The sequence below is a fragment of the Peromyscus californicus genome, unplaced genomic scaffold (assembly GCF_007827085.1).
Source record: "Peromyscus californicus insignis strain IS unplaced genomic scaffold, ASM782708v3 Scaffold_9__1_contigs__length_137607984, whole genome shotgun sequence".
NCBI lineage: Eukaryota > Metazoa > Chordata > Mammalia > Rodentia > Cricetidae > Peromyscus > Peromyscus californicus.
In genome coordinates this window covers 70,899,702-70,926,096 of record NW_026294617.1, presented here as the reverse complement: position 1 = coordinate 70,926,096, position 26,395 = coordinate 70,899,702, and the positions used below count along the sequence as shown (strand labels likewise).

General features: G+C 38.2%; 1 protein-coding gene across 1 annotated transcript; it reads left to right on the top strand.

Moving 5' to 3' along the window:
• The first annotated feature begins 1,309 nt into the window (after positions 1–1,309).
• Positions 1,310–18,673, top strand: LOC128106608 (keratin-associated protein 5-1-like). Its single transcript, XM_052732184.1, has 3 exons — positions 1,310–1,694; positions 10,506–10,754; positions 18,249–18,673. The coding sequence occupies exons 1-3, from the start codon at positions 1,310–1,312 to the stop codon at positions 18,671–18,673; spliced, it is 1,059 nt and encodes a 352-aa protein (XP_052588144.1).
• The last annotated feature ends 7,722 nt before the right edge of the window (positions 18,674–26,395 follow it).

The following is a 26,395-nucleotide window of genomic DNA, read 5'->3' as shown; positions in this document are numbered from 1 at the left end:
ACTTGTCACATTAAGAAGGAACAGAAAAGAAAAAAGATGGAAATGTGACTGGTTCAATTCAGGTACTCTGCAGGTATGCCAGGGTTAAGGATCCAGGAATCCACTTCCTCCCTTCATGCCTAAGCCATGGTCTAAGACAGATGCAGCATGCCTGGCCTCATGGAGGAAGGTTGGTGAGGAACATCTGGTCATCACTTGTCACATGACCATGTGGTGTCAGGAGGCAGGGCTTCCCCTGTCCAGACACTGTCTGACAGGCTGAGGCAGAGGCCGGGAACAGAATAAAAGAGCCAAGGCACAGGACACTTCCATCCACTCACCTCCTGACACACACACAGATCGTGAGCTGCCTATCATCTTGGTAAGTGTGCATGGGAGGCAAGAGCAGAGACTTTGTGGGAGAGGTTTCCAGTCTAGAACTGGAGAGGGGACTGGGAAGGGACTATCAACCTAGGGGTCATATTAATAGATCATTGAATGTGGTGAAGAGTGAGGGGTGAGGAAATGGCAAAATAGGCCCACACAAGCTACAGTTCTGAGAGACATTGGAATGCTTGGGGGACTCTGGCTCTGGAGAGACTAAAGTAACTTCAGTGCATAGGAACCCTCAGGACAGGACAGTGAGCACAAAGAATTGTGTGCATCTGGATAGTTTTCAGAGGATGGTTGGGCTGTGAAGAAAATGCATTCCCTCATTTCTGAAGACATCCAGTAAGAAAAGGGCAGCAGGCTATCACTTTGACTTGGGAAAGTAGAGAGCCCTGGTTCTGAGATCTGTTCACACACCTCTGTGATGAATAGGACACCACCAGGCTAACACTGACCTTGCCACCCTTAGCCTGAGCAGGTGATGATTTGGATACCTCTGAACTCTGAACTCACAACAGGCCCTAAAGTTCCACGGCAGCCTTGAGAGGGTTTACATATTTTTCTGTCAGGGGCTCAGCTTAATCCCTCAGTGACATAGAACGTGCTTTGGAATACTGACCTTAAACTAAAGACAGCTTCAAGCCATGAATACTCTTTCCCTTTACAATCACTTTTCTCTTAAGCAATCAATGTACTGCCATATGTATGAGAACTAGAACCAGAATAAATTTTAATGTCACTAGATATTCGTTCAGTGCTGCGGGATACCAGGTGACAATTAGTGTCTCACTTGCATGGGTTTCTGAGGTTCTGAATTCATGAAGAACACACTGTGACAGCATGAGTATGTTACAAAGGAGAGGACTATGAATGATGTTTTGACATGAGTGATTCTGACATGTGTGATTGTCTTGTAGCTTCTGAACACCCACAGGCCAAGATGTCCTGCCAGCAGAGCCAGCAGCAGTGCCAGCCCCCTCCCAAGTGTGCCCCCAAGTGCCCTCCCAAGTGCCAGACACCAAAGTGTCCCCCCAAGTGTCCCCCCAAGTGTCCTCCCAAGTGTCCCCCTGTGTCTTCCTGCTGTAGCCTGGGTTCTGGGGGCTGCTGTGGCTCCAGCTCTGGGGGAGGCTGTGGCTCCAGTTCTGGGGGCTGCTGCAGCTCTGGGGGTGGTGGCTGCTGCCTGAGCCACCACAGGCCCCGCAGATCTCTCCGTCGCCATCGTCACAGCTCTGGATGCTGCAGCAGTGGCGGCAGCAGTGGATGCTGTGGCAGCAGTGGCAGCAGCAGTGGATGCTGTGGCAGCAGTGGAGGCAGCAGCTGTGGCAGTAGCCAACAGTCTGGTGGATGTTGCTGACCTGGTGAGGTAGACTTCAGACAAGTGTTGCAGGAGGAAGCCATGCTCAGCAGAATGCCCATGCAGCTGCTCTCTCTCTTCCTGAATCCCTCCTGGGCCTGCCCTCGGAGATACTGAAATCTCCTGTGAAAGGTTCTGCATTCCACTCACCAGATGACAATGTCCCTTTACCTCTTCGGTACAAATAAAAAAGTCTTGCCAACCAGTCCTGACCAGACTCTTGCTCATCTTCTCAGCACCATCCTCATCCCTCCCTTAGTCATCTTCTCCTGCAAACAGAGAGTGGCACTCAGAGCTCTTGTCCCCTCCTAGACACATGTATGTTTCCTATGACTTTGGACCAACTGTTCCACTGCATCTGTAAAAACTAAGGTAATCTTTTTAATAGTAACCTGATGTAAGAAGTTAGAAATGGCAGTCACTCCTCACAATAATAAAGCCTGAGGACAAATCCAGTGTCAAGGGGGTTGAAGGTGAATGTTCACTATTAGACATTCATTAGGAGAATGAAGATTCTATATTCTGATTAAACAAGGACAATCAGCACATCAGTCAGTCTCTTCTCTTCAACTTCATTTTTTGTTACTCTTTCTCAGACAAAATTTGACCTAGAAATGCAGGAACTTACTTTGTTTCTATCACTTTATTTTGCTGCTGTAACTGAATTGGAATAATGTGGAAACTGACCAATGACAATGGTCTCATTTCTTCCCCTCTGCTGGTGGCTGCTGAATTCTGGACACTGATGAGACCAGTATCTAAGAGTAGATGTGTGGCCATCTTTGCATGTGCCTCTCTATACTTCTGGGATTTGTTTTTCAAATCAAGTCTCTGCAGTAGAACTAAGACAGTGGTTTCATTGAACTGTGGTCTCCTTCAGGTCTCTAATGCTGTCCTCTGTCATTGTAGGAAACAGGCTTTGTCATCATTGTCCAATTGTTACTTCACACTGGAGTGACCCCCAGATGCTCTCATTCACCCTGTCCACCTCCTGCTTTAAGTTTATATACACATGTAAATTATTTGTAAATGTACATTAATATTTAAATCCCAGTTATATATACATATATATATATATATATATATATATAAAATATCAACACAACCAAATTCATTATTTAAATGTAAAGTTCAGTTATTCTTGCAAAAATATTTAGGGATGTATGCCACAGAGTAGTGTACATACTTAATATTGTTTTGATATTGTCACTTGCTCTTTGAACAACATATAAAACAGAATAACCCTCCTATAACATAAATGAAAAAGCAGATGAATGTAATTTCAATAAAATTAATTACATGTAATAGAAAGTACCATTGAACTGATAGAAGATTTTAGTTTAGAAGAGTATAATGCATATTAAACATTTATGTATGTGCACAGGTATTTTGATCTAGACTCCATAAATGATAGCAAATGGACAAAAATTTTGTAATGATTTTAACATGATGTTACGGCTGGATTCATATATTCAACTGCTTATGACTTAACTTTTCCTTAGGACTCAATACAATTCCATTGATCATGCACACCACATTTTCCATGTCCGCATGTGATGGTTATCCAGGTTGGTTCTACATGGGGGCTGTTATCAGCAATGCAGTGACACATACCAGTATGTAGGGGTCTCTGTTGGATGCTGACTTTGAGACTTTGGATGTAGACCTGAAAATGGTGTAGCTGGATCCTAATATAATTCTCCTTTTAACTTCGAGTTTCCTTTTTCCAAAATCCTCAAAAACATTACCATTGTTTCTCCTGACACTGGCCTTGATGACTTACTTCGATGTGCTAGAATTTCAATAAATTTAATTTCCATTTACTTGATGGCTACAACATAAATATTTTCCTTATACTGCTAGTCATTTCTCTTTTGAGTACTGACTTTTTTTTCAGTTTTCCTTTTATTAATTGCATGATTTTTATGGTAAATTTTTATTTCTTTTTATCTTGTAATGATTAATTCACTAACAAATGTATAGTTCTCCAAATTTTTCTCTCATCCTGTAAGCCATCTCTTTACTGACTCTTGCCTTTTTGAGTATGCACTTTTTAAGGTCATGCAAATCTTCACAATTCTTTTTCCTGAGACTGAAGATCATTTTAGAAAGTCTTTGCCACTTTGTATACCATGAATCTTTTCTCCTTGTTTGTCTTTAGTAGTTGTCTGTCTTAGCTTCTGACTTTGACTCATTTGAGTTGATTTTGTACAGGATAAGAGGAATGCATCTAGTTTTTTTTTTTTTTTTTTTTTTTTTTTTTTTTTTTTTTTTAATGAGAATATCCAGCTATCGCAATACGGTTTATAGATAAGGAACTCTCTTCTTCAATGTGTGTTAGTGACACTTTCATCAAAAATTGCATGGCTGTATCTGTGTAGGTTTATCTCTGGGTCCTGAAGTTTATTTTACTGGAGTACATAACATTTTCTCGAATTATGCACCAGTTTTTTTGCTATTTAATATAATAATTTTGTTCTGAAATATAATTTCAGTACATATTTTGATACTTTTGACATTGTCCTTTCTATTTTTGATACTTTTTGTTGGTGTGTGGTCTTTTAAATACCATGTACATATTAAGATTGAATTTTCTATTTCAGTAAAAGTTCGTATTGTATCGTATTTGATAAGTTTCTATTAAAATTTTGAGATTGTTTTCTGTTATCTATTTTCACAATATTAAATCTACTAATATGTGAAAATAGGTGTTCCTGTCTTCCATTGCTTTTTCAAATTTCTTTTTTTAGTTTTATAAAGTTTTTATTGTGGAACTCTTTCTTCCTTGCTCCTGTTTATTCCAAAGTTTTCTTTTTTTTTTTTTTTATTCTGCTATAAATGGATCTTATCCTTGTTTCCCTGTTAGGACTTTCAGTGTTGGCTCACAGAAATGTGACTGAACTTGGAAGATTGATTTTGCAGCCTGCCACTTTGCTGAACATTGTTTCTAAGATTTTTTTTTTTTTTTTTGGTAAATTTTAGGGCATTTCACCTATAGGATACTACTGTCTTCACCCAGAGGTAATTTGTCTTCTTCCTTTTCTGCTTGCCCTCCTTTTCTGTCTTTCTCTCACAGTGCTCTAGCTAAGATTTTAAGAATGCAGAAAGTTAACACCCTTGTCTCAGTTCCAATTATAAAGGAAATAATTTTATGCTCACCCCATTTAGACAAAGTTTTATATATCTTTTTCTACTCCTATTTTCTTCACGGATTTAATCATGAATGATGTTTGACTTTTCTGCATGCCATTTTGGCACCAATGGAGATGATTATCACATTCCTGTCCCTAGGTCTATTCACATACTCTATTGCATGACTAATTAGTTATTGCTCAACCATCCTTGCATCCATAAAATCATACCAACCACCATGGTAAACTGTCTTTAATGTGCTCCATTTTCAATGTTTTAATAAAGTATATATTAATCCACTAATTTTCTTACATGATTTAATGTAGTTTGATGATAGTCACCCCCTATTCATCCTACTACAACCTATAGGATACCCTTTTATGTCTTCTTCCAAATTCAAGTTCTCTTTTTGGTTTTGTTTTATAACAAAGAAAGTCTGGGCTGTCTATAATCTCCTGAGTGTGGAGATCTTCTCTAGAGCAAGGCCAGCCTAGGAGTGGCCACACACTTACAGAAAACTGAGTCTTTTATACCAGAAGTCATTGACTGTCTACATCTACTCAGCTTGCAGGCAATCACAGTTGCTGTGATTTATGAGTGAACTAGTCTCAACATATGTTTTTCCTTTTTTCCTATTTTTTATTTTGTTTTATTCTCGCTTGTTTGTTTTTTATTTGCCTATTTCCATTCTAAAGAGAGAGAGAAAGAAGTCATAGAATTGGAAGGGTGAGGAGGTGGGAGTATCTGGGAATATATGAAGGAGGGAACCTGATCAGAAAATATTCTATGAAAAAATTATTCTCAATTAAAATGAAAGTGAAGAAAAAACATTACCTTTATTTTTGTTTGTTTGTTTTTTTGTTTTTTTTGAGACAGGGTTTCTCTGTGTAGCTTTGCGCCTTTTCCTGGATCTCGCTCTGTAGACCAGGCTGGCCTCGAACTCACAAAGATCCACCTGCCTCTGCCTCCCGAGTGCTGGGATTAAAGGCGTGCACCAACACCCCCCGGCATTACCTTTATTGTATACATATTTGTTTTTAGAAATTTAACAAATTTCCTCCCTGATTTATTCCATGATACATCAGTCATTGAGAGCTTATTGTTTAGTCTCAATTCTATTTATAGGGCTTCTTATTTTTTCATTACTATTGATTTCTGGTCTGATAAGGAAATATTATTTTAATGTTTTCATATTTGTTACGATTTTTATGGTCAAAATGTGATCTATTTTTTAGAGGGTTCTCATGGCTACAGAGAAAAAAGTACACTTTGCATCTGGTGATTGTGAAGTTTTGTCCATGTGTGTTGAATCAGCTTTACCCATGGTGAACGTTTACTTTGACGTTTCATTGTTTATTTTTAGTTTTCATGACCTATCCCTTGATAAAGCTAGAATATTGAAGGAACCACTTAACATTTGACACCTGGATTACACACAAAAGCATACACACACACACACACACACACACACACACACACACACACACACACACATATATACACAAATATAAGGAGAGAGAGAGAGACAGAGAGAGATGCAATAAGCATTATTATTTGTGTAATATGTTTTTATCAGTTTTTGAGGAATTCTTCAAAAATTAGTTTAAAATAATGAGAGTTTTGAATGTTTTACTACATGCCATATATATATTAAAATTATACCACTAGCAATAATCAAATAGTATTATTTTAAAAGGTTAATAAAAATTAAGTGACTTGTGGACATTATACTTTGAGAGAATTGATGCATCATGTGTAGTTGTTAAACAGGTGGACAATAATGAACATCTCAAAAAACAACATTGAATTCTCATGATTCAGCATCTGATGTACAGAGAAAAGAACATTTTTTTTATTTGAATTACTTCTGATTAGAATTTTCAGTGTTTTCTTATATTCTCTTATATGGCCTTATAAAAGAAAAATATCTGACAAACGAAACCCTCAGAATGTCAACAGTCAAAAAAATTAATATTGCCTTGCGGTCTCAATCTCCAGGGCTCACACATTTTTAGGCTGACCCTTTTCTTCTACTAGGTAGCATGCTACTCTTGCACACCTCTCTGTGTACAAGAGGTCAGCTGACGACCTGGGTGTTGCCCTGCAGAGGGGCAGAAGTATGGAGAAGCTGACATCACACCCACATCATCCTAGAAGTCCTAAGCTGAGCCATTCATAACTACCATTGTGGAAACCAGGGATCAGGTTCTGACCTCACCCTGTTGCTAAACCTTTTGGAATACCTGAGAAGGAGACTAAAATCAAAGCCTGTGAGACAGTGAAAGATTTCTCAAGGTCACGTGGACACACTTACCTCAGTCTGCCTCAGAGTTCAGGTTCCACTGGGGTGAGCAAAGTCCTTAGGAGTATCTATTTCTTAGCCTACATATCATTTAAGATTCCAGTGAAAGGCTTAGGCATCACCAAATAGCTACAGGATGACTGTGCTCAACTACTGAAGAAAAGCACAAATCCTAAGAAAGGTTTTTAAGGAATTCCTCATAACTATATTAAACATCATGGATTAAAAGTAAAATAATGTGGACCTCAGCTGCATTATCATAGCAGCTAAAGTTTGTAACATATGATTTAGAGAAAATCATAACCAAAGAAAATAAAATAGTGTCATTCATTTAAGAACCAATTTGAGAGCGGGTGGGAAATGTTTCAGTTAAAGTAGCACAAAAGGCTGTGTGTCATAAGAGTTTCTACTTCTGTTAAGTGTTATACAGTTCTGAGTAAGTGTTTGCAAATGGATTTGGAGTACTTATCATTGGGAGTGTTGCGGTCTTCTATGGGTCTTATGCTGCAACATAGTAAATGGAAGATCAATGGGAATGTTAAATATTAGATGTATTTTGAAGAAGACTTGGAGACAGATGATAGATGAAAATAAGTGACAGAAGACAGACAGGTACACATCTCTCTATACTGGACTCTTTATACGTTTATAAGTACCCATGTTTTTCTACCATATTTTCTTTGTGCTCACCATGCTCCTGTGTCCCAATCTCATAATATTCCCAAGATTTAGAAAGTCCAGAGCCCACCAGCATTTAAAGAGAAGAGATTTTTGTCAATTTGGTTTGTATATTTCTTTGCCTCTTCTCACTGACTTTTTTTTTCTGATTTAGTGTAATCTTAAATCACAACTCTTTACAATCATTTCCTTCTTGATCAATCACAGCTGTTTCTACTAAATCTTCAAAGAAAAAAGTTCGAAATAATATGTTTATATATAGCCTATGGACATGTAGAATATAAATGAAAATCAGGCACACCGAGAGAACAGAGATCTAATGACCACAGAAACACATTCTTCTGAATTACTAAGGAGTGATTCTTTTTTAAATAAACTGTCTTCTTCAGTCAGGGATATGGCCCATCAGCACTTTGTCATATACAGAAATAGACTGACTCTATGCTTTATTTCTTATAGGTGAACAACATCATTCCCTCAATGTCATGTGAAACTTTTTCCTGATTTTCTTCTTACTAATGTGCCATCTGACCTCAGTTTTCATGACAGAGATGTGCTGGCTTCTACAGAGTATCCAGCAATATTGAAATAGTAAAGAAAAGTTAGTATATTCCTAAATGAGTATTACATGTAAATTCATGAAATACAAGATATAAAAATATGTACTGAGACAAATGTGAAGAAACAATAAAATAAGGATGTTCACACTCTCTGGACACAATCACCTCTGTAATTATTAATGCATATAAATTTGACCAATATTGGGCTTTCTTTTCATTAATATTATTTATCGAACCTCTTTATCTACTTTCAAATTGCTATTTATAAATATGATATTTTTATTTTAAATTGTGTGTCTGTCTGTCTGTGTATGTCTTTGTCTTGTTTATCTCTCTGTGTGTGTCTCTGTGTGCATGTGTACATAACTGCATGTAGCTTGGAGGTAAGAAGAGGGTGTTAGATGCCCTGAAGCTGGAGTTACAGGTGGTTGTGAGCTGCCCCACTTAGATCCTAGGAACCAAACTCAGATCCTCTACAAGAGCAGTATGCATTCTTCACTGATGAGCCAGCTCTCACTTGCTATGTTCTTGTATTTAGAAGTTTGCATGTGTCTATTGTGAACAGTCTACATAATCATTTGATGCTTCATTTGTTTTCATAACAGTTTGCATTATCCTCAATATTGTACTGCCTTAGTTAAAATGAGAAATGATACAGGATAAACAGACGTTCAGAACTGCACCTCAACAAATGTGGTGCTGTCCAGGATGTATTCTGTAGGATTTTCCTGGTGTAGATGTTTAAGCTGGACTAACACAGGAAGCGTTGGGATAGTGCAGAGAGGGAAGAAACTTCAAATTATACTACCTTGATATGGTCTATATGCTTCACATATTACATTAAGAAGAAATAGCAAAGAAAAAAGATGGAAAAGTGACTGGTTCCCACTCAGGTACTCTGCAGATATGCCAGGGTTAAGGACCCAGGAATCCACTTCCTCCCTTCATGCCTAAGCCATGGTGTAAGATAGGTGTAGCATGCCTGGCCTCATGGAGGAAGGTTGGTGAGGAACATCTGGTCATCACCTGTCACATGACCATGTGGTGTCAGGAGGCAGAGCCTACCCTGTCCAGACACTGTCTGACAGCTGAGGCAGAGCCCAGGATCAGAATAAAAGAGCCAAGGCACCGGGCACCTCCATCTACTCACCTCCTGAGACACACACAGATCGTGACTGCCTATCATCTTGGTAAGTGTGCATGGGAGGCAAGAGCAGAGACTTTTGAGAGAGGTTTCCAGTCCAAAGTTGGAGAGGGAACTGGGAAGGGACTCTCAACCTAGGGGACAAATTGGTAGTTCATTAAATGTGGTGAAGAGTGAGGGGTGAGACAATGGCGACATCGAAACATACAAGTTACAGTTCCAGAGACATTGCAATGCTTGGGAAATTCTGGAGAGAACAATGTACCTCCAGTGTACAGGAACCCTCAGGACAGGACACTAAGCACAGAGAACTGTGTTCATTTGGGCAGGTTTCAGGGGGAAGTGGCCTGTGAAGAAAATGCTTGCCTTCATTTCCTAAGAAGACTTCCGGTAAGGAAAGGGCAATAGGCTGTCACTTTGACTTGGGAAACTGGAGAGTCCTGGTTCTGAGATCTGTTCACAGACCTCTTTGATGAACAGGACACCACCAGGCTGACACTGACCTCGTCACCCTTAGCCTGAGCAGGTGATGATTTGGACACCTCTGAACTCTGAACTCACAACAGGCCCTAGTGTGCCAAGGCAGCCTTGAGAGGGTTCACAAATTTTTCTTAAGGGCCTCAGCTTACTCCCTCAGTGACATAGAAGGTGCTTTGGAATACTGACCTTGAACTAAAGACAGCTTCAAGCCATGAGTACTCTGTCCTTTTATAATCACTTTTCTCTTAAACAATCAATGTACTGGCATATGTATAAGGACTAGAAACAGAAGAAATTTTACAGTGTCACTAGATATTCGTTCAGTGCTGCTGGATACCAGGTGACAATTAGTGTCTCACTTGCATGGGTTTCTGAGGTTCTGAATTCATGAAGAACACACTGTGACAGCATGAGTATGTTACAAAGGAGAGGACTATGAATGATGTTTTGACATGAGTGATTCTGACATGTGTGATTTTCTTGCAGCTTCTGAACACCCACAAGCCAAGATGTCCTGCCAACAGAGCCAGCAGCAGTGCCAGCCCCCTCCCAAGTGTGCCCCCAAGTGCCCTCCCAAGTGCCAGACACCAAAGTGTCCCCCCAAGTGTCCCCCCAAGTGTCCTCCCAAGTGTCCCCCTGTGTCTTCCTGCTGTAGCCTGGGTTCTGGGGGCTGCTGTGGTTCCAGCTCTGGGGGAGGCTGTGGCTCCAGCTCTGGGGGCTGCTGCAGCTCTGGGGGTGGTGGCTGCTGCCTGAGCCACCACAGGCCCCGCAGATCTCTCCGCCATAGACACCAGAGCTCTGGATGCTGTGGCAGTGGTGGCAGCAGTGGATGCTGTGGCAGCAGTGGTGGCAGCAGTGGATGCTGTGGCAGCAGTGGAGGCAGCAGCTGTGGCAGTAGCCAACAGTCTGGTAGCTGTTCCTGACCTGGTGAGGTAGACTTCAGACAAGTGTTGCAGGAGGAAGCCATGCTCCACAGAATGCCCATGCAGCTGTTCTCTCTCTTCCTGAATCCCTCCTTGCCCTGCCCTCGGACATAATGAAATCTCCTGTGAAAGGTTCTGAATTCCACTCACCAGATGACAATGTCTCTATAGCTGTTCATTACAAATAAAAAAGTCTTGCCAACCAGTCCTGACCAGACTCTTGCTCATCTTCCATTGATCATGCACACCACATTTTCCATGTCCACATGTGATGGTCATCTAGGTTGGTTCTATATGGTGGGTGTTATCAACAATGCAGTGACACATGTCAGTCTGTAGGTGTCTCTGTTGGATGCTGACTTTGAGACTTTGGATGCATACCTGAAAATGGTGTAGCTGGATCCTAATATAATTCTTTTAGCTTTGAGTTTCCTTTTTCCAAAATCCTCAACAACATTAGTTACCATTGTTTCTCCTGACACTGGCCTTAATGACTTACTTCAATGTGCTAGAATTTCAATAAGTTTAATTTCCATTTACTTGATGGCTACAACATAAATATTTTCCTTATATTGCTAGTCATTTCTCTTTTGAGTACTGACTTTTTTTTCAGTTTTCCTTTTATTAATTGCATGATTTTTATGGTAAATTTTTATTTCTTTTTATCTTGTAGTGATTAATTCACCAACAAATGTATAGTTCTCCAAATTTTTCCCTCATCCTGTAAGATGTCTCTTTACTGACTATTGCCTTTTTGAGTATGCACTTTCTAAGGTCATGCAAATCTTCACAATTCTTTTTCTTGAGAATGAAGATCATTTTAGAAAGTCCTTGCCACTTTGTATACCATGAATCTTTTCTCCTTGTGTGTCTTGAGTTACTAGCTGTCTGTCTTAGCTTCTGACTTTGACTCATTTGAGTTGATTTTGTACAGGATAAGAGGAATGGATCTAGATTGTTTTTTTTTTTTTTCTGAATGAGAATATCCAGGTATCTCAATACAGTTTATAGATAAGGAACTCTCTTCTTCAATGTGTGTTAGTGACACTTTCATCAAAAATTGCATGGCTATATCTGTTTAGGTTTATCTCTGGCTCCTGAAGTTTATTTTACTGGAGTACGTAACTATTTTCTCACATTATGCACCAGTTGTTTTTTTGCTATTTAATATAATAATTTTGTTCTGAAATATAATTTCAGTACATATTTTGATACTTTTGACATTGTCCTTTCTGTGTTTGATATTTTTTGTTGGTGTGTGGTCTTTTAAATACCATGTATATATTAAGATTGAATTTTCTATTTCAGGAAAAGTTCGTATTGTATCATATTTGATAAGTTTCTAATAGAATTTTGAAGTTGTTTTCTGTTATCTATTTTCACAATATTAAATCTACTAATATGTGAAAATAGGTGTTCCTGTCTTCCATTGCTTTTTCAAATTTTTTTTTTTAGTTTTATAAAGTTTTCATTGTGGAACTCTTTCTTCGTTTCTCCTGTTTATTCCAAGATTTTCTTTTTTTTTTTTTTTATTCTGCTATAAATGGATCTTATCCTTGTTTCTCTGTTAGGACTTTCAGTGTTGGCTCACAGAAATGTGACTGAACTTGGAAGATTGATTTTGTAGCCTGCCACTTTGCTGAACATTGTATATAAGACTTTTTTTCCCTAGAATTTTAGGGCAATTCACATTTAGGACACTACTGTCTGCACACAGAGGTAATTTGTCTTCTTCCTTTTCTGCTTGCATCCCTTTTCTGTCTTTCTCTCACAGAGCTAGAAATAGATTTTAAGAATGGAGAAAGTGGGCACCCTTGCCTTGGTACCAATTATAAAGAAAATAATTTTATCCTCATCCCATTTAGATAACGTTTGATATATCTTTTCTATTCCTAGTTTCTTCAGGGATTTAATCATGAATGATGTTTGACTTTTTTGCATGCCATTTTGGTACCAATAGAGATGGTTATCACATTCCTGTTCCTAGATCTATTCACATACTCTATTGTATGACTAGTTAGTTATTGCTCAACCATCCTTGCATCCATGAAATCATACCAAACACCATAGTAAACTATTTCTTTAATGTACTCCATTTTCAATGTTTTAATAAAATATTTATTAATCCACTAATTTTCTTACATGATTTACTATAGTTTGATGATAGTCACCCCTTATTCATCCTACTACAACCTACAGGATACCCTTTTATATGTTCTTCCAAATTCAAATTCTCTTCTTGATTTTGTTGTATAACAAAGAAAATCTGGGCTGCCTATAAACTCCTGAGTGTGGAGACCTTCTCTAGAGCAAGGCCAGCCTAGGAGTGGTCACACACTTACAGAAAACTGAATCTTTTATACCAGAAGTCATTGACTGTCTACATCTACTCAGCTTGCAGGCAATCACAGTTGCTGCGATTTATGAGTGAACCAGTCTCAACATATGTTTTTCTTTTTTTCCTATTTTTTATTTTATTTTATTCTCATTTGTTTGTTTTTTATTTGCCTATTTCCTTTCTAAAGAGAGAGTGAAAGAAGTCACAGAATTGGAAGGGTGAGGAGGTGGGAGTATCTGGGAATATATGAAGGAGGAGGGAACCTGATCAGAACATATTCTATGAAAAAATTATTCTCAATTAAAATGAAAGTGAAGAAAAAACATTACCTTTGTTGTATACATATTTAATTTAAGAAATTTAACAAATTTCCTCCCTGATTTATTCCATGATACATCAGTCATTCAGAGTTTATTGTTTAGTCTCAATTCTATTTATACGGCTTCTTATTTTTTCATTACTATTGATTTCTGGTCTGATAAGGAAATATTATTTTAATGTTTTCATATTTGTTACGATTTTTATGGTCAAAATGTGATCTATTTTTTAGAGGGTTTTCATGGCTACAGAGAATAAAGTACACTTTGCTTCTGGTTTTTCTGCAGTTTTGTCCATGTGTATTGAATCACTTAACCCATGGTGAAGTTTTACTTTGACGTTTCATTGTTTATTTTTGAGTTTTCATGACCTATCCATTGATAAAAGTAGAATATTGAAGGAACCACTCACGTTTGATACCTGGATTACACATAAAAGCACACACACACACACACACACACACACACACACACACACACACATACACACACGTATACATACACACATAGCAAAAGAGAGAGAGACAGAGAGAGATGCAATAAGCATTATTATTATTTGTGTAATATGTTTTATCAGTTTTTGAGGAATTCTTCAAAAATTACTTTAAAATAATGAATGTTTTTACTACGTGCCATCTATATATTAAAAATATACCACTAGCAATAATCAAATAGTACTATTTAAATATATGTTAATAAAAATTAAGTGACTTGTGGACATTATACTTTGAGACAATTGATGCATCATGTGCAGTTGTTAAACAGGTGGACAAGAATGAACATCTCAAAAAACAACATTGAATTCTCATGATTCAGCATATGACGTGCAGAGAAAAGAACATTTTTTTATTTGAATTACTTCTGATTAGAATTTTCAGTATTTTCTTATACTGCCTTATAAAAAAATCTGACAAACGAAACCCTCAGAATGTCAACAGCCAAAATATTCATATAGTCTTGCAGCCTCAGTCTCCTTTAGGCTGACCCTATTCTTCTACTAGATAGCATGCTACTCATGCACACCTCTCTATGTACAAGAGGTCAGCTGAGGATCTGGTTGTTGCCATGCAGAGGGGTAGAAGTGTGGAGGAGCTGGCATCACACCCACATCATCCTAGAAGTCCTAAGCTGAGCCATGCATAACTACCATTGTGGAAATCAGGGATCAGGTTCTGACCTCTCCCTGTTGCTAAAACTTTTGGAACAACTGAGGAGGAGACTAAAATCAAAGCATGTGAGACAGTGAAAGATTTTTCAAGGTCACGTGGACACACCTCAGTGTGCCTCAGAGTTCAGGTTCCACTGGGATGAGACAAGTCCTTTGAGTATCTATTTCTAAGCCTACATATCATTTAAGATTCCAGTGAAAGGCTTAGGCATCACCAAATAGCTACAGGATGATTGTGCTCAACTACTGAAGAAAAATACAAATCCTAAGAAAGGTTGTTAAGGAATTCCTCATAACTATATTAAACATCATGGATTAATAGAAAAGTAATGTGGACCTCAGCTGCATTATCATAGCAGCTAATGTTTGTAACATATAATTTAGTGAAAATCATAACCAACGGAAAGAAAATAGCATCATTCATCTAAGAAAAAAATTGAGAGCAGATGGGAAATGCTTCAGACAATGTAGCATAAAAGGCTGTGTGTCATAAGAGTTTCTACTTCTGTTAAGTGGTACATAGCTCTGATTAAGTCTTTGCAAATAGATTTGGAGTAGTTATCATTGGGAGTGTTGCGGTCTTCTATGGGTCTTATGCTGCAACATACTAAATGGATGATCAATGGAAATGTTAAATATTAGATGTATGTTGAAGAAGACTTGGAGACAGATAATAGAGGAAAATAAATGACAGAAGACAGATAGGTATACATCTCTCTATACTGGACTCTTTATACATTTATAAGTACCCATGTTTTTTTACCATGTGTTTTTTGTGCTCACCATGCTCCTGTGTCCCAATCTCATATTATTCCTGAGATTTAGAAATTCCAGAGTCCACCAGCATTTAAAGAGAAGAGATTTTTTGTCAATTTAGTTTGTATATTTCTTAGCCTATTCTCATTGACTTTTTTTTCAGATTTAGTGTAATCTTAAATCACAACTCTTTACAACCATATCCTTCTTGATCAATCACAGCTATTTCTCCTAAATCTTGAAAAGAAAAAAGTTCTAAATAATGTTTATATAAAGCCTATGGACATGTAGAATATAAATGAAAACCAGGCACACAGAGAGAACAGAGATCTAATGACCACAGAAACACATTCTTCTGAATTACTAAGGAGATTCTTTTTTAAATAAACTGTCTTCTTCAGTCAGGGATATAGACCATTATCCCTTTGTCTCACAAGCAGGAGTAGACTGACTCTATTATTTATTTCTTATAGGTGAACAATATCATTCCCTCAATGTCAGGTGAAACTTTTTCCTGATTTTCTTCTTACTAATGTGCCATCTGACCTCAGTTTTTATGAAAGAGATGTGCTGGCTCTACAGAGTATCCAGAAATATTGAAATAGTAAAGAAAAGTTAGTATATTCTTAAATGAGGATTACATGTAAATTCATGAAATGCAAGATATCAAACTATGTACTGAGACAAATGTGAAGAAATGATAAAATAAGGATGTCCACTCTCTCTGGACATAATCACCTCTTATTATTATTAATGCATATAAATTTGACCAATATTGGGCTTTCTTGGGACATTTTCATTTCATTAATATTATTTATTGAACCTCTTTATTTCTTTCAAATTGATATGTATAAAGATGATATTTTTATTTTAAATTGTGTGTCTGTGTGTCTGTGTTTGTCTTTATGTCTTGTGTATCTCTCTGCGTGTGTCTCTGTGTGCATGTGTACATAACTGCATGTACCTTTGGAGGTAAGAAGACGGTGTTAGATGCCCTGTAGCTGGAGTTACAGGTGGTTGTGAGATGCCCCACTTAGTTCCTAGGAACCAAACTCAGATCCTCTACAAGAGCAGTATGCATTCTTCAAGGATGATCCAGCTCTCACTTGTTCAAAGAGTGTATCTTCACCTTGTATTTAGAAGTTTGCATGTGTCTTTTGTGAACAGTCTACATAATCATTTGATGTTTCATTCATTTTCATGACAGTCTTGCATTATCCTTAATATTGTACTGCCTTAGTTAAAATGAGAAATTACACAGCCTAAACATACCTTCAGAACCACACCTCAACAAATCTTGGTGCTGTCTGGGATCCAGTCTGTAGAGTTTTACGGGTATAGATGTTTAAACTGGCCTTACAAAGGCACAGTTGGGAAAGTGCAGAGAGGGAAGAAGGTTTGGAAGAAACTTCAAATTTTACTACCTTGATATGGTCTATATGCTTCACATATTACATTGATAAAGTACAGAAAATAAAAAATGGGGAAGTGACTGGCTCCCGTTCAGGTACTCTGCAGGTATGCCAGGGTTAAGGATCCAGGAATCCACTTCCTCCCTTCATGCATAAGCTATGGTCTAAGATATATGCAGTATGCATGGCCTCATGAAGGAAGGTTGGTGAGGAACACCTGGTCATCACTTGTCACATGACCATGTGGGTGTCAGGAGGCAGGGCTTCCCCTGTCCAGACACTGTCTGACAGGCTGAAGCAGAGGCCAGGATCAGAACAAAAGAGTCAAGGCACAGGGCACCTCCATCTATTCACCTCCTGAGACACCCACAGATCGTGAGCTGCCTATCATCTTGGGTGTGCATGGGAGGCAAGGGCAGAGACTTTTTGAGAGAGGTTTCCATTCTAGCATTGGAGAGGGGACTGGGAAGGGACTCTCAAACTAGAGGACATATAATTAGATAATTGAATGTGGTGAAGAGTGAGGGGTAAGGCAATGGCGATATCAAAACATACAAGTTACAGTTCTAGAGACATTGGAATGTTTGGGGAATTCTGGAGAGAACAATGTCCTCCAGTGTATAGGAACCCTCAGGACAGGACACTAAGAACAGAGAACTATGTTCATTTGGGCAGGTTTCAGGGAGAGATGGCCTTTGAAGAAAATGCTTGCCTTCATTTCCTAAGAAGACTTCCAGTCTGGAAAGGGCAGCAGGCTGTCACTTTGACTTGGGAAAGTAGAAAGCCCTGGTTCTGAGATCTGTTCACACACCTCTCTGATGAACAGGACACCACTAGGCTGATACTGATCTTGTCACCCTTAGACTGAGCAGGTGATGATTGGAATACCTCTGAACTCTGAACTCACAACAGGCCCTAGTGTTACAAGGCAACCTTGAGAGGGTTTACATATTTTTCTGTCAGGGGCTCAGCTTACTCCCTCAGTGACATAGAAGGTGCTTTGGAATACTGACCTTGAACTAAAGACAGCTTCAAGCCATGAATACTCTGTCCTTTTATAATCACTTTTCTCTTAAACAATCAATGTACTGGCATATGTACAAGGACTAGAACCAGAAGAAATATTACAGTGTCACTAGATATTCGTTCAGTGCTGCTGGATACCAGGTGATAATTACTGTCTCACTTGCATGGGTTTCTGAGGTTCTGAATTCATGAAGAACACACTGTGACAGCATGAGTATGTTACAAAGGAGAGGACTATGAATGATGTTTTGACATGAGTGATTCTGACATGTGTGTGATTGTCTTGCAGCTTCTGAACACCCACAGGCCAAGATGTCCTGCCAGCAGAGCCAGCAGCAGTGCCAGCCCCCTCCCAAGTGTGCCCCCAAGTGCCCTCCCAAGTGCCAGACACCAAAGTGTTCTCCCAAGTGTCCTCCCAAGTGCCCCCCTGTGTCTTCCTGCTGTAGCCTGGGTTCTGGGGGCTGCTGTGGTTCCAGTTCTGGGGGAGGCTGTGGCTCCAGCTCTGGGGGCTGCTGCAGCTCTGGGGGTGGTGGCTGCTGCCTGAGCCACCACAGGCCCCGCAGATCTCTCCGCCACAGACACCAGAGTTCTGGATACTGTGGCAGTGGTGGCAGCAGTGGATGCTGTGGCAGCAGTGGCGGCAGCAGTGGATGCTGTGGCAGCAGTGGTGGCAGCAGCTGTGGCAGTAGCCAACAGTCTGGTGGATGTTGCTGACCTGGTGAGGTAGACTTCAGACAAGTGTTGCAGGAGGAAGCCATGCTCAGCAGAATGCCCATGCAGCTGCTCTCTCTCTTCCTGAATCCCTCCTTGGCCTGCCCTCGGAGATACTGAAATCTCCTGTGAAAGGTTCTGCATTCCACTCACCAGATGACAATGTCCCTTTACCTCTTCATTACAAATAAAGAAGTCTTGCCAACTAGTCCTGATCAGACTCTTGCTCATCTTCTCAGCACCATTCTCATCCCCTCCCTTAGTCATCTTTTCCTGCAAACAGAGAGTGGCACTCAGAGCTCTTGTCCCCTCCTAGACATGGATGTGTTTCCTATGACTTTGTACCAACTCTTCTACCATATATGTAAGAACTAAGGTGATCTTTTTAATAGTAACCTGATGTAAGAATTAAGAAATGACAGTCACTCCTCACAATAATAAAGCCTGAGGACAAATCCAGTGTCAAGAAGGTTGAAGGTGAATGTTCACTATTAGACACTCTTTAGAAGGGTGAAGATTCAATATATTGAACAAGGACAATCAGCACATCAGTGAGTCTCTTTTCTTCAACTTCATTTTTTTTGTTACTCTTTGTCAGACAAAACTTGACCTAGAACTACAGGAACTTAGTTTCTAATAATGTGGGAAATTCTGTACAGCTGACCAATGACAATGGTCTCATTTCTTCCCTTCTGCTGGTGGATGCTGAAATCTTGACACTGATGAAACCAGTATCTAAGAGTGGATGTGTGGCCATCTTTGCATGTGCCTCTCCATACTCTGTGATTTGTTTTTCAAATCAAGTCTCTGCAGTGGAACTAAGACAGTGGTTTCATTGAACTGTGGTCTCCTGAGGTCTCTAACGCTGTCCTCTGTCATTGTAGGAAACAGACTTTGTCATCATTGTCCCACTGTCACTTAACACTCGAGTGGCCCTCCAAATGCACTCATTCACCCTGTCCACCTCCTGCTCTAAGTTTATATACACATGTAAATTTTTTGAAAATGTCCATTAATATTTAAATCCCAGTGATAGATGTAGTATAAACACAATAAAATTCTTTAATTTAAATGTAAAGTTCAGTTATTATGCAAAAATACTTAGGGATGTATGCCACAAATATTAGTGTACATATTGAATATTGTTTTGATATTGTCACTTGCTCTTTGAACAACATATAAAACAGAATAACCCTCCTATATATGATACATATAAATGAAAAAGCAGTTGAACATAATTTCAATAAAATTAATTATATGTAATAGAGAGCACCATTGAACTGATAGAAGATTTTAGTTCAGAAGAGTATAATCCACATTAAACATTTATGCATGTGCACAGGTATTTTGATCTAAACTCCATAAATGATAGAAAATGGGCAATACTTTTCCTTCTGTGTCTAATGATTTTAACATCATGTTACAGCTGGGTTCATATATTCAACTGCAAATGACTTAACTTTTCCTTAGGACTCAATACAATTCCATTGATCATGCACACCACATTTTCCATGTCAGCATGTGATGGTTATCTAGGTTGGTTCTACATGGGGGCTGTTATCAGCAATGCAGTGACACATACCAGTCTGTAGGGGTCTCTGTTGGATGCTGACTTTGAGACTTTGGCTGTAGACCTGAAAATGGTATAGCTGAATCCTAATATAATTCTCCTTTTAGCTTTGAGTTTCCTTTTTCCAAAATCCTCAACAACTAGTTATCATTGTTTCTCCTGACACTGGCCTTGATGACTTACTTCGATGTGCTAGAATTTCAATAAATTTAATTTCCATTTTCCTGATGGCTACAACATAAGTATTTCTTTTATATTGCTAGTCATATCTCTTTTAAGTTCTGGCTTTTTTTCATTTTTCCTTTTATTAATTGCATGATTTTTTATGGTGATTTTTATTTCTTTTTATCTTGTAGTGATTAATTCACTAACAAATGTGTAGTTCTGCAAAGTTTTCCCTCATCCTATAAGCTGTCTCTTTACTGACTCTTACCTTTTTGAGTATGCATTCTTCAAGGTCATAAATCTCCACAATTCTTTTTCCCAAAAATGAAGATCATTTTGAAAAGTCCTTGCAGCTTCCTATACCCTGAAGTCTTTTCTCCTTGATGATCTGGAGTAGTTGTTAGACTTAGATTTGGGACTCTCACTCATTTGAGCTGATTTTGAATGGATCTAGTTGTTTCTTGTCTATGAGGATATCCAACACTCTCAGCACCATTTACTGAAGGGGCGCACTTTTATTCAATGTGTGTTAGTGACACTTTCACCAAAGACCTCATGGCTGTATCTGTGTAGGTTTATCTCTGGGTCCTGAAGTCTAATTTTCTGGTGTACACATCTATTTTTGGCTGTATGCAGCAGTCTTTGCAATTTAATATAATAATTTTGTTCTGAAATACAATTTTAGTAGATATTTTGATGCTTTTGACAATGTCCTTTTTATATTTTATTATTTTGCTGGTGTGTGTTCTTTTAAATACCATGTACATTTTTCTATTTCAGTAAAAATTCATATTTTATTATATTTGATAAGGATTGAATTGAATTTGGAGATTGCTTTCTGTAATACAGTTGAGTTGTTTTTACAACATTAAATCATTCTATGTGTGAGAATGGGTGGTCTACCCATCTTTTGTTTTTTCAAATTTCTTTCTTCAGTTTTATACAGTTTTCATTGTGGAACTCTTTTACTTCCTTGCTCCTGTTTATTACAAGGCTTTCTTTTAATTTAAATGCTACCATGAATGGGACTTTTTTCTTTTGTACTTTGTTTCACTTACAAAAATGCTACTGAACTTGAAATATTGATTTTGTAGCCTGCCATTTAGCTGAATATTGTATCTAAGTGTTTTGTTTGTTTGTTTTTTGTTTTTTTTCTTGTCTGGTAGAATTTTAGGGCATTTCACATTTAGGAATTTTTATTTGCAAACACAGATAATTTGTCTTCTTCCTTTTCTAACTGCATTCCTATTTTGTCTTTCTCTGACAGTGCTCTAGCTAAGATTTTAAGAATGCAGAAAGTGACACCCTTGTCTTGGTACCAATTATAAAGGAAGTAATTTAATTTTCACTCCATTTAGGTCATGTTTGTTGTATCTTTTCTAGTCCTAGTTTCTTTAGGCCTTTAATCATAAATGATGTTTGATTTTCTGTATGTCATTTTGGCACCAATGGAGATGGTTATCACATTCCTGTCCCTAAGTCTATTAATATCCTTTATTGCATTTACTGATCAGTAATTACTCAACCATTCTAATATCTATGAAATCATACCAACAACCATGGTAATCTATTTCTTTAATGTGCTTCATTTTCAATGTTTTAATAAAATATTTATTAGTTCATTACTTTTCTAACATAATGTCCTGTATATTGATGATATTCAAACCTTTTCTTCCTAATAAGACCTGTAAGATACACTTCCTTGTCTTCTTCTGGGTTCAAGTCCTCTTCTTGGTTTTGTCTTATAAACAATCAAGTTCCATCTATGCTGCCCCAAAACACCTGAATGTGGAGACCTCCTCTGGAGCAATGCCAGCCTAGGAGTGACCACATACTTATAGAAAACTGAGTCTCTTATACCAGAAGCCATCAATTGTTCATATGTATTCAGTTTGTAGGCAACCACAGCTGCTGTGATTTTTATGAATGAACTAGTCTTCTTTTGCTTTGGTCCTGCCTCACCTCTGACACTTAGAATGATTTCACAACCTCCTCTGCATGTGTCTTGGGAGGGGTGTGACATAGATATCTCATTGTTGATTGATCAATATGCTGACACTTGTTCTCTGAACTCTGATCAGTTGTGATGCACTGCATTAAACATTGTCCATGGCAGAAAATAATTGTTGTTATGATAAAGTGTGAGGACTGACTGCTTTAGAGTGTAGTAGTCCCTGCAATCTGCAAACTCAAGGGACAGCAGAATATAGATCTTGTGAAGCAAGAAAGAAATATGAAAGTGTGTGGGTGTAGATTGGCCAGGAACTAGATGCCCTTACCTTGAGGTAGCTGACTTTTGAGAACTGATTAAATGAGGTGTCTGGTAAACAGAAATGTGCTTTATCTGATTCCCAAGGAATGCTGGATATAAGATTATGTTCACCCCATAAGAATTCTTCTACCTGTTCATTGTCCTCCTGTTCAGAATATTGTCACCAGCACTCCCCTTTGGGGGGACACTTTGGATCTTACAGGCCAAGTCCCCATTCTTTTCCCAGGATCCATCTCCAAGCATCAACTGCCAGCAAAAGAAAGATTGGTTTTCTCCAATGGAGTATCACTGTATATACAAGCCACACTTAAGGGCAGGCTGCATGCCAAGCACTAGATAACTATCAACGAAATCAATGGTATTTTTGGAAATTTTTTGTCTCACAATGCTGTAGTCAGGATTTTTTTTAAACCTCAGTGGTCTTTTGCTTATACATTATGGTTTCCAATTTTTTGTTTATGAGTTCTGCGTTTGTGCAAATGTTAGTGTCTCTATATGCACATGCAATTCTAGTATTTTTCCCCTTTTTTCTATTTGTTTATTTGGTTTATTCTGGTTTGTTTTTGTTTGCTTCCTTCATTTCTAAAGAGAGAGAGAAAGAAGTCATAGAATTGGAAGGGTGAAGAGGTGAGGAGTATCTGGGAGTATATAAAGGAAGAGGGAACCTGATCAAAATATATTCTGTAAAAATAATTATTTCTATTAAAACAAAAGCTAAGAAAAAACATTGCCTTTGTTGTATCCATATTTGTTTCTATTTGATTTTAGGAATTTAAACAATTTCCTTCCTGAATTATTCTATCACACATCAGTCATTCAAGAGTTTATTTTTTAGTCTCAAGAGATTCATATGGTTTCTTTTCTTATTTGTCATCCTAATGGTTTCTAGTCTGATAAGGAAAGAATTATTTTAATCCTTTAATATTGTTATGACTTTTATGGTCAAAATGTGATCTATTTTTAAGAGAGTTCTCATGGCTACAGATGGTGAAGTACACTTTGCATCTGGTAATTTTGAAGTTTCGTCCATGTGTGTTGAATCCACTTGATCTAGAGTGAAGTTTTTCTTTAGAAGTTCATTGTTTATTTTTAGTTTTTATGACCTATCTATTGATAAAAGTAGAATGTAGAAGTGAACCACTCAAAGTTGACATATAAATTATACACAAAAGCATAACATATATACATACACACAGACACAAACACACACAAACTCACACACTCACACACATGCCCATACACACATATGGGGAGAGAGATAGAGAATAAATGTTACTATTTGTGTAATATGTTTTATAATTTTTTGAAAAATTCTTCCTAAAAGAGTTTAAAATGAGAGAGTTTTGAATGGTTTTATTACATGTCATCTATATAGTAAAATTATACCACTAACAACAATCAAATAGTATTATTTAATAAGATACTAATTAAAATTAAGTGATTTACAGATTTTATGATTTGAGAGTATTTATGTATCATGTGTAATTGTTAAACAGGTAGACAAGAATGAACATCCTAAAAAACAGCATTGAATTTTCTTGATTTGGCCTCCGGGGTGCAGAGAAAACATCATTTTTTTATTTGAATTACTTCTTTTTTTTTTTTGTCTTTGGGTAACTGAATTTTTTTATATAATTTAATTTAATTCTATATATCAGCCACAGATTCCCTTGTTCTCCTCCCTCCCGCCCCCACACCCTGCCTTCCCCCCCCCCCAGCCCATCCCCCATTCCCATCTCCTCCAGGGCAAAGACTCCCCTGAGGATTGAGTTCAACCTGGTAGATTCAGTCCAGGCAGGTCCAGTTCCTTCCTCCCAGGTTGAGCCAAGTGTCCCTGTATAAGCCCTAGGTTTCAAACAGCCAACTCATGCACTGAGTACAGGACCCGGTCCCACTGCCTGAATGCCTCCCAAACAGATCAAGCTAATCAATTGTCTCACTTATCCAGAGGGCCTGATCCTGTTGGGGGCTCCTCAGCTATTGGTTCATAGTTCATGTGTTTCCATTCATTTGGCTATTTGTCCTTGTGCTTTATTCAACCTTGGTCTCAACAATTCTCGCTCATACAAACCCTTCTCTTTCTCGACAATTAGATTCCTGGAGCTTCACCTGGGGCCTGGCCGTGGATCTCTGCATCCGGTTCCCTCAGTCATTGGATGGGGTTTCTAGCACGACAGTTAGGGTGTTTGGCCATCCTATCACCAGAGTAGGTCAGTTCGGGCTGTCTCTCGACCATTGCCAGCAGTCTGTTGTGTGGGTATCTTTGTGGATTTCTGTGGGCCTCTCTAGCACTTTGCTTCTTCCTACTCTCATGTGGTCTTCATTTATCATGGTCTTTTATTCCTTGTTCTCTCTCTCTGTTCTTGATCCAGCTGGGATCTCCCGCTCCCCTAAGTTCTCTTTCTTTCGATCCTTGCCCTTCATTACTCCCAATCATGTCCATGTTGTTCATGTAGAGTTTTCAGTGTTCTTTTATATTCCAGGATAAGAAAAATATGGCCATATAAAAGAAAAATATCTGACCACTAAAATCCTTAGAATGTCAACAGCTTTTGGTCAAAATATTCATATTGTCTTGCAGCCTAAGTCTCCAGAGCTCACAGTCAAGGTTGACTCTAGTCTTCTCCCAGTGAACATGACACTCATACACAGCTATGCACAGGAGCTCAGCCCTGCATACAGACAGAAGTGTGGAGTAGCTGACATCACAGCCACATCATCCTAGAAGTCCTAAACTGAGCCATGCATAACTACCATTGTGGAAATCATGGATCCTGTCCTGACCTCTCCCAGTTGCTAAGCCTTTTAGAACAACTGAGGAGGAGACTATTTACCTCACTCTGCCTCAGAGTTCAGGTTCCATTGGGGTGAGCCAAGTCCTTAGGAGTATCTATTTCTAAGCTTGCACATCAATGAAGATTCCAGTGAAAGGCATAGTCATCAACAAATAGCTACAGAATGAGTGTTCAACTACTGAAGGAAAACACAAACTCTAAGATAGGTTGTTAAGGAATTCCTCATGACTACATTAAACATCATAGATTAAAAGAAAAATAATGTGGACCTCAGCTGCATTATCATAGCAGCTAAAGTTCATAACCATATAACTTAGAGAAAATCTTAACAAAAAAGAAGAGAAAATATCATCATTGATCTGAGAACAAATTTGAGAGCATGTGGGAAATGCTTCAGGTAAAGTAGCACAAAAGGCTGTGCATCATAAGACTTTCTACTTCTGTTAAGTGGTATACATTCCTGAACAAGTCTTTGCTAATGACCTTGTGGTTGGTATCATTGAGAGTGCTAGGGTCTTCTATGGATCTGACACTGAAACATAGTAAATGAAAGACTAATGGGCTTTAGGGGCCATATAGCATTATACCTTTGGGTATGTGTAAATATTACATGTATTTTTAAAAAGACATGGGGACAAATGATAGATAGATGAAAATATATGACAGAAGACAAGGACCTATGCATCTATGTATATGAAGACTCTCTGAACAATTATAAATAGCCCTGTTTCTCTATCATATTTTCTTGGTGCTCACCCTGCTCTTGTGTCCCAAGCTCATGTTATTCCCAGGGCTTGGAAATTCCAGAGTTCACCAGCATTTAAGAAGAAGAGATTTTGCTAATGTAGTTTGTATATTTCTTTGCCACTTCTCACTGACTTTTTTTAGATTTAAGGCAATCGTAAATCATGACTCTTTACAAA

Excerpts from the sequence above, each read along its gene's own strand:
- LOC128106608 (XM_052732184.1), top strand. The coding sequence starts at position 1,310 with ATGTCCTGCCAGCAGAGCCAGCAGCAGTGCCAGCCCCCTCCCAAGTGT. Across the intron at positions 1,695-10,505 it reads TGGAGGCAGCAGCTGTGGCA|CTTCTGAACACCCACAAGCC; the intron begins GTAGCCAACAGT and ends ATTTTCTTGCAG. Across the intron at positions 10,755-18,248 it reads GGGCTGCTGCAGCTCTGGGG|CTTCTGAACACCCACAGGCC; the intron begins GTGGTGGCTGCT and ends ATTGTCTTGCAG.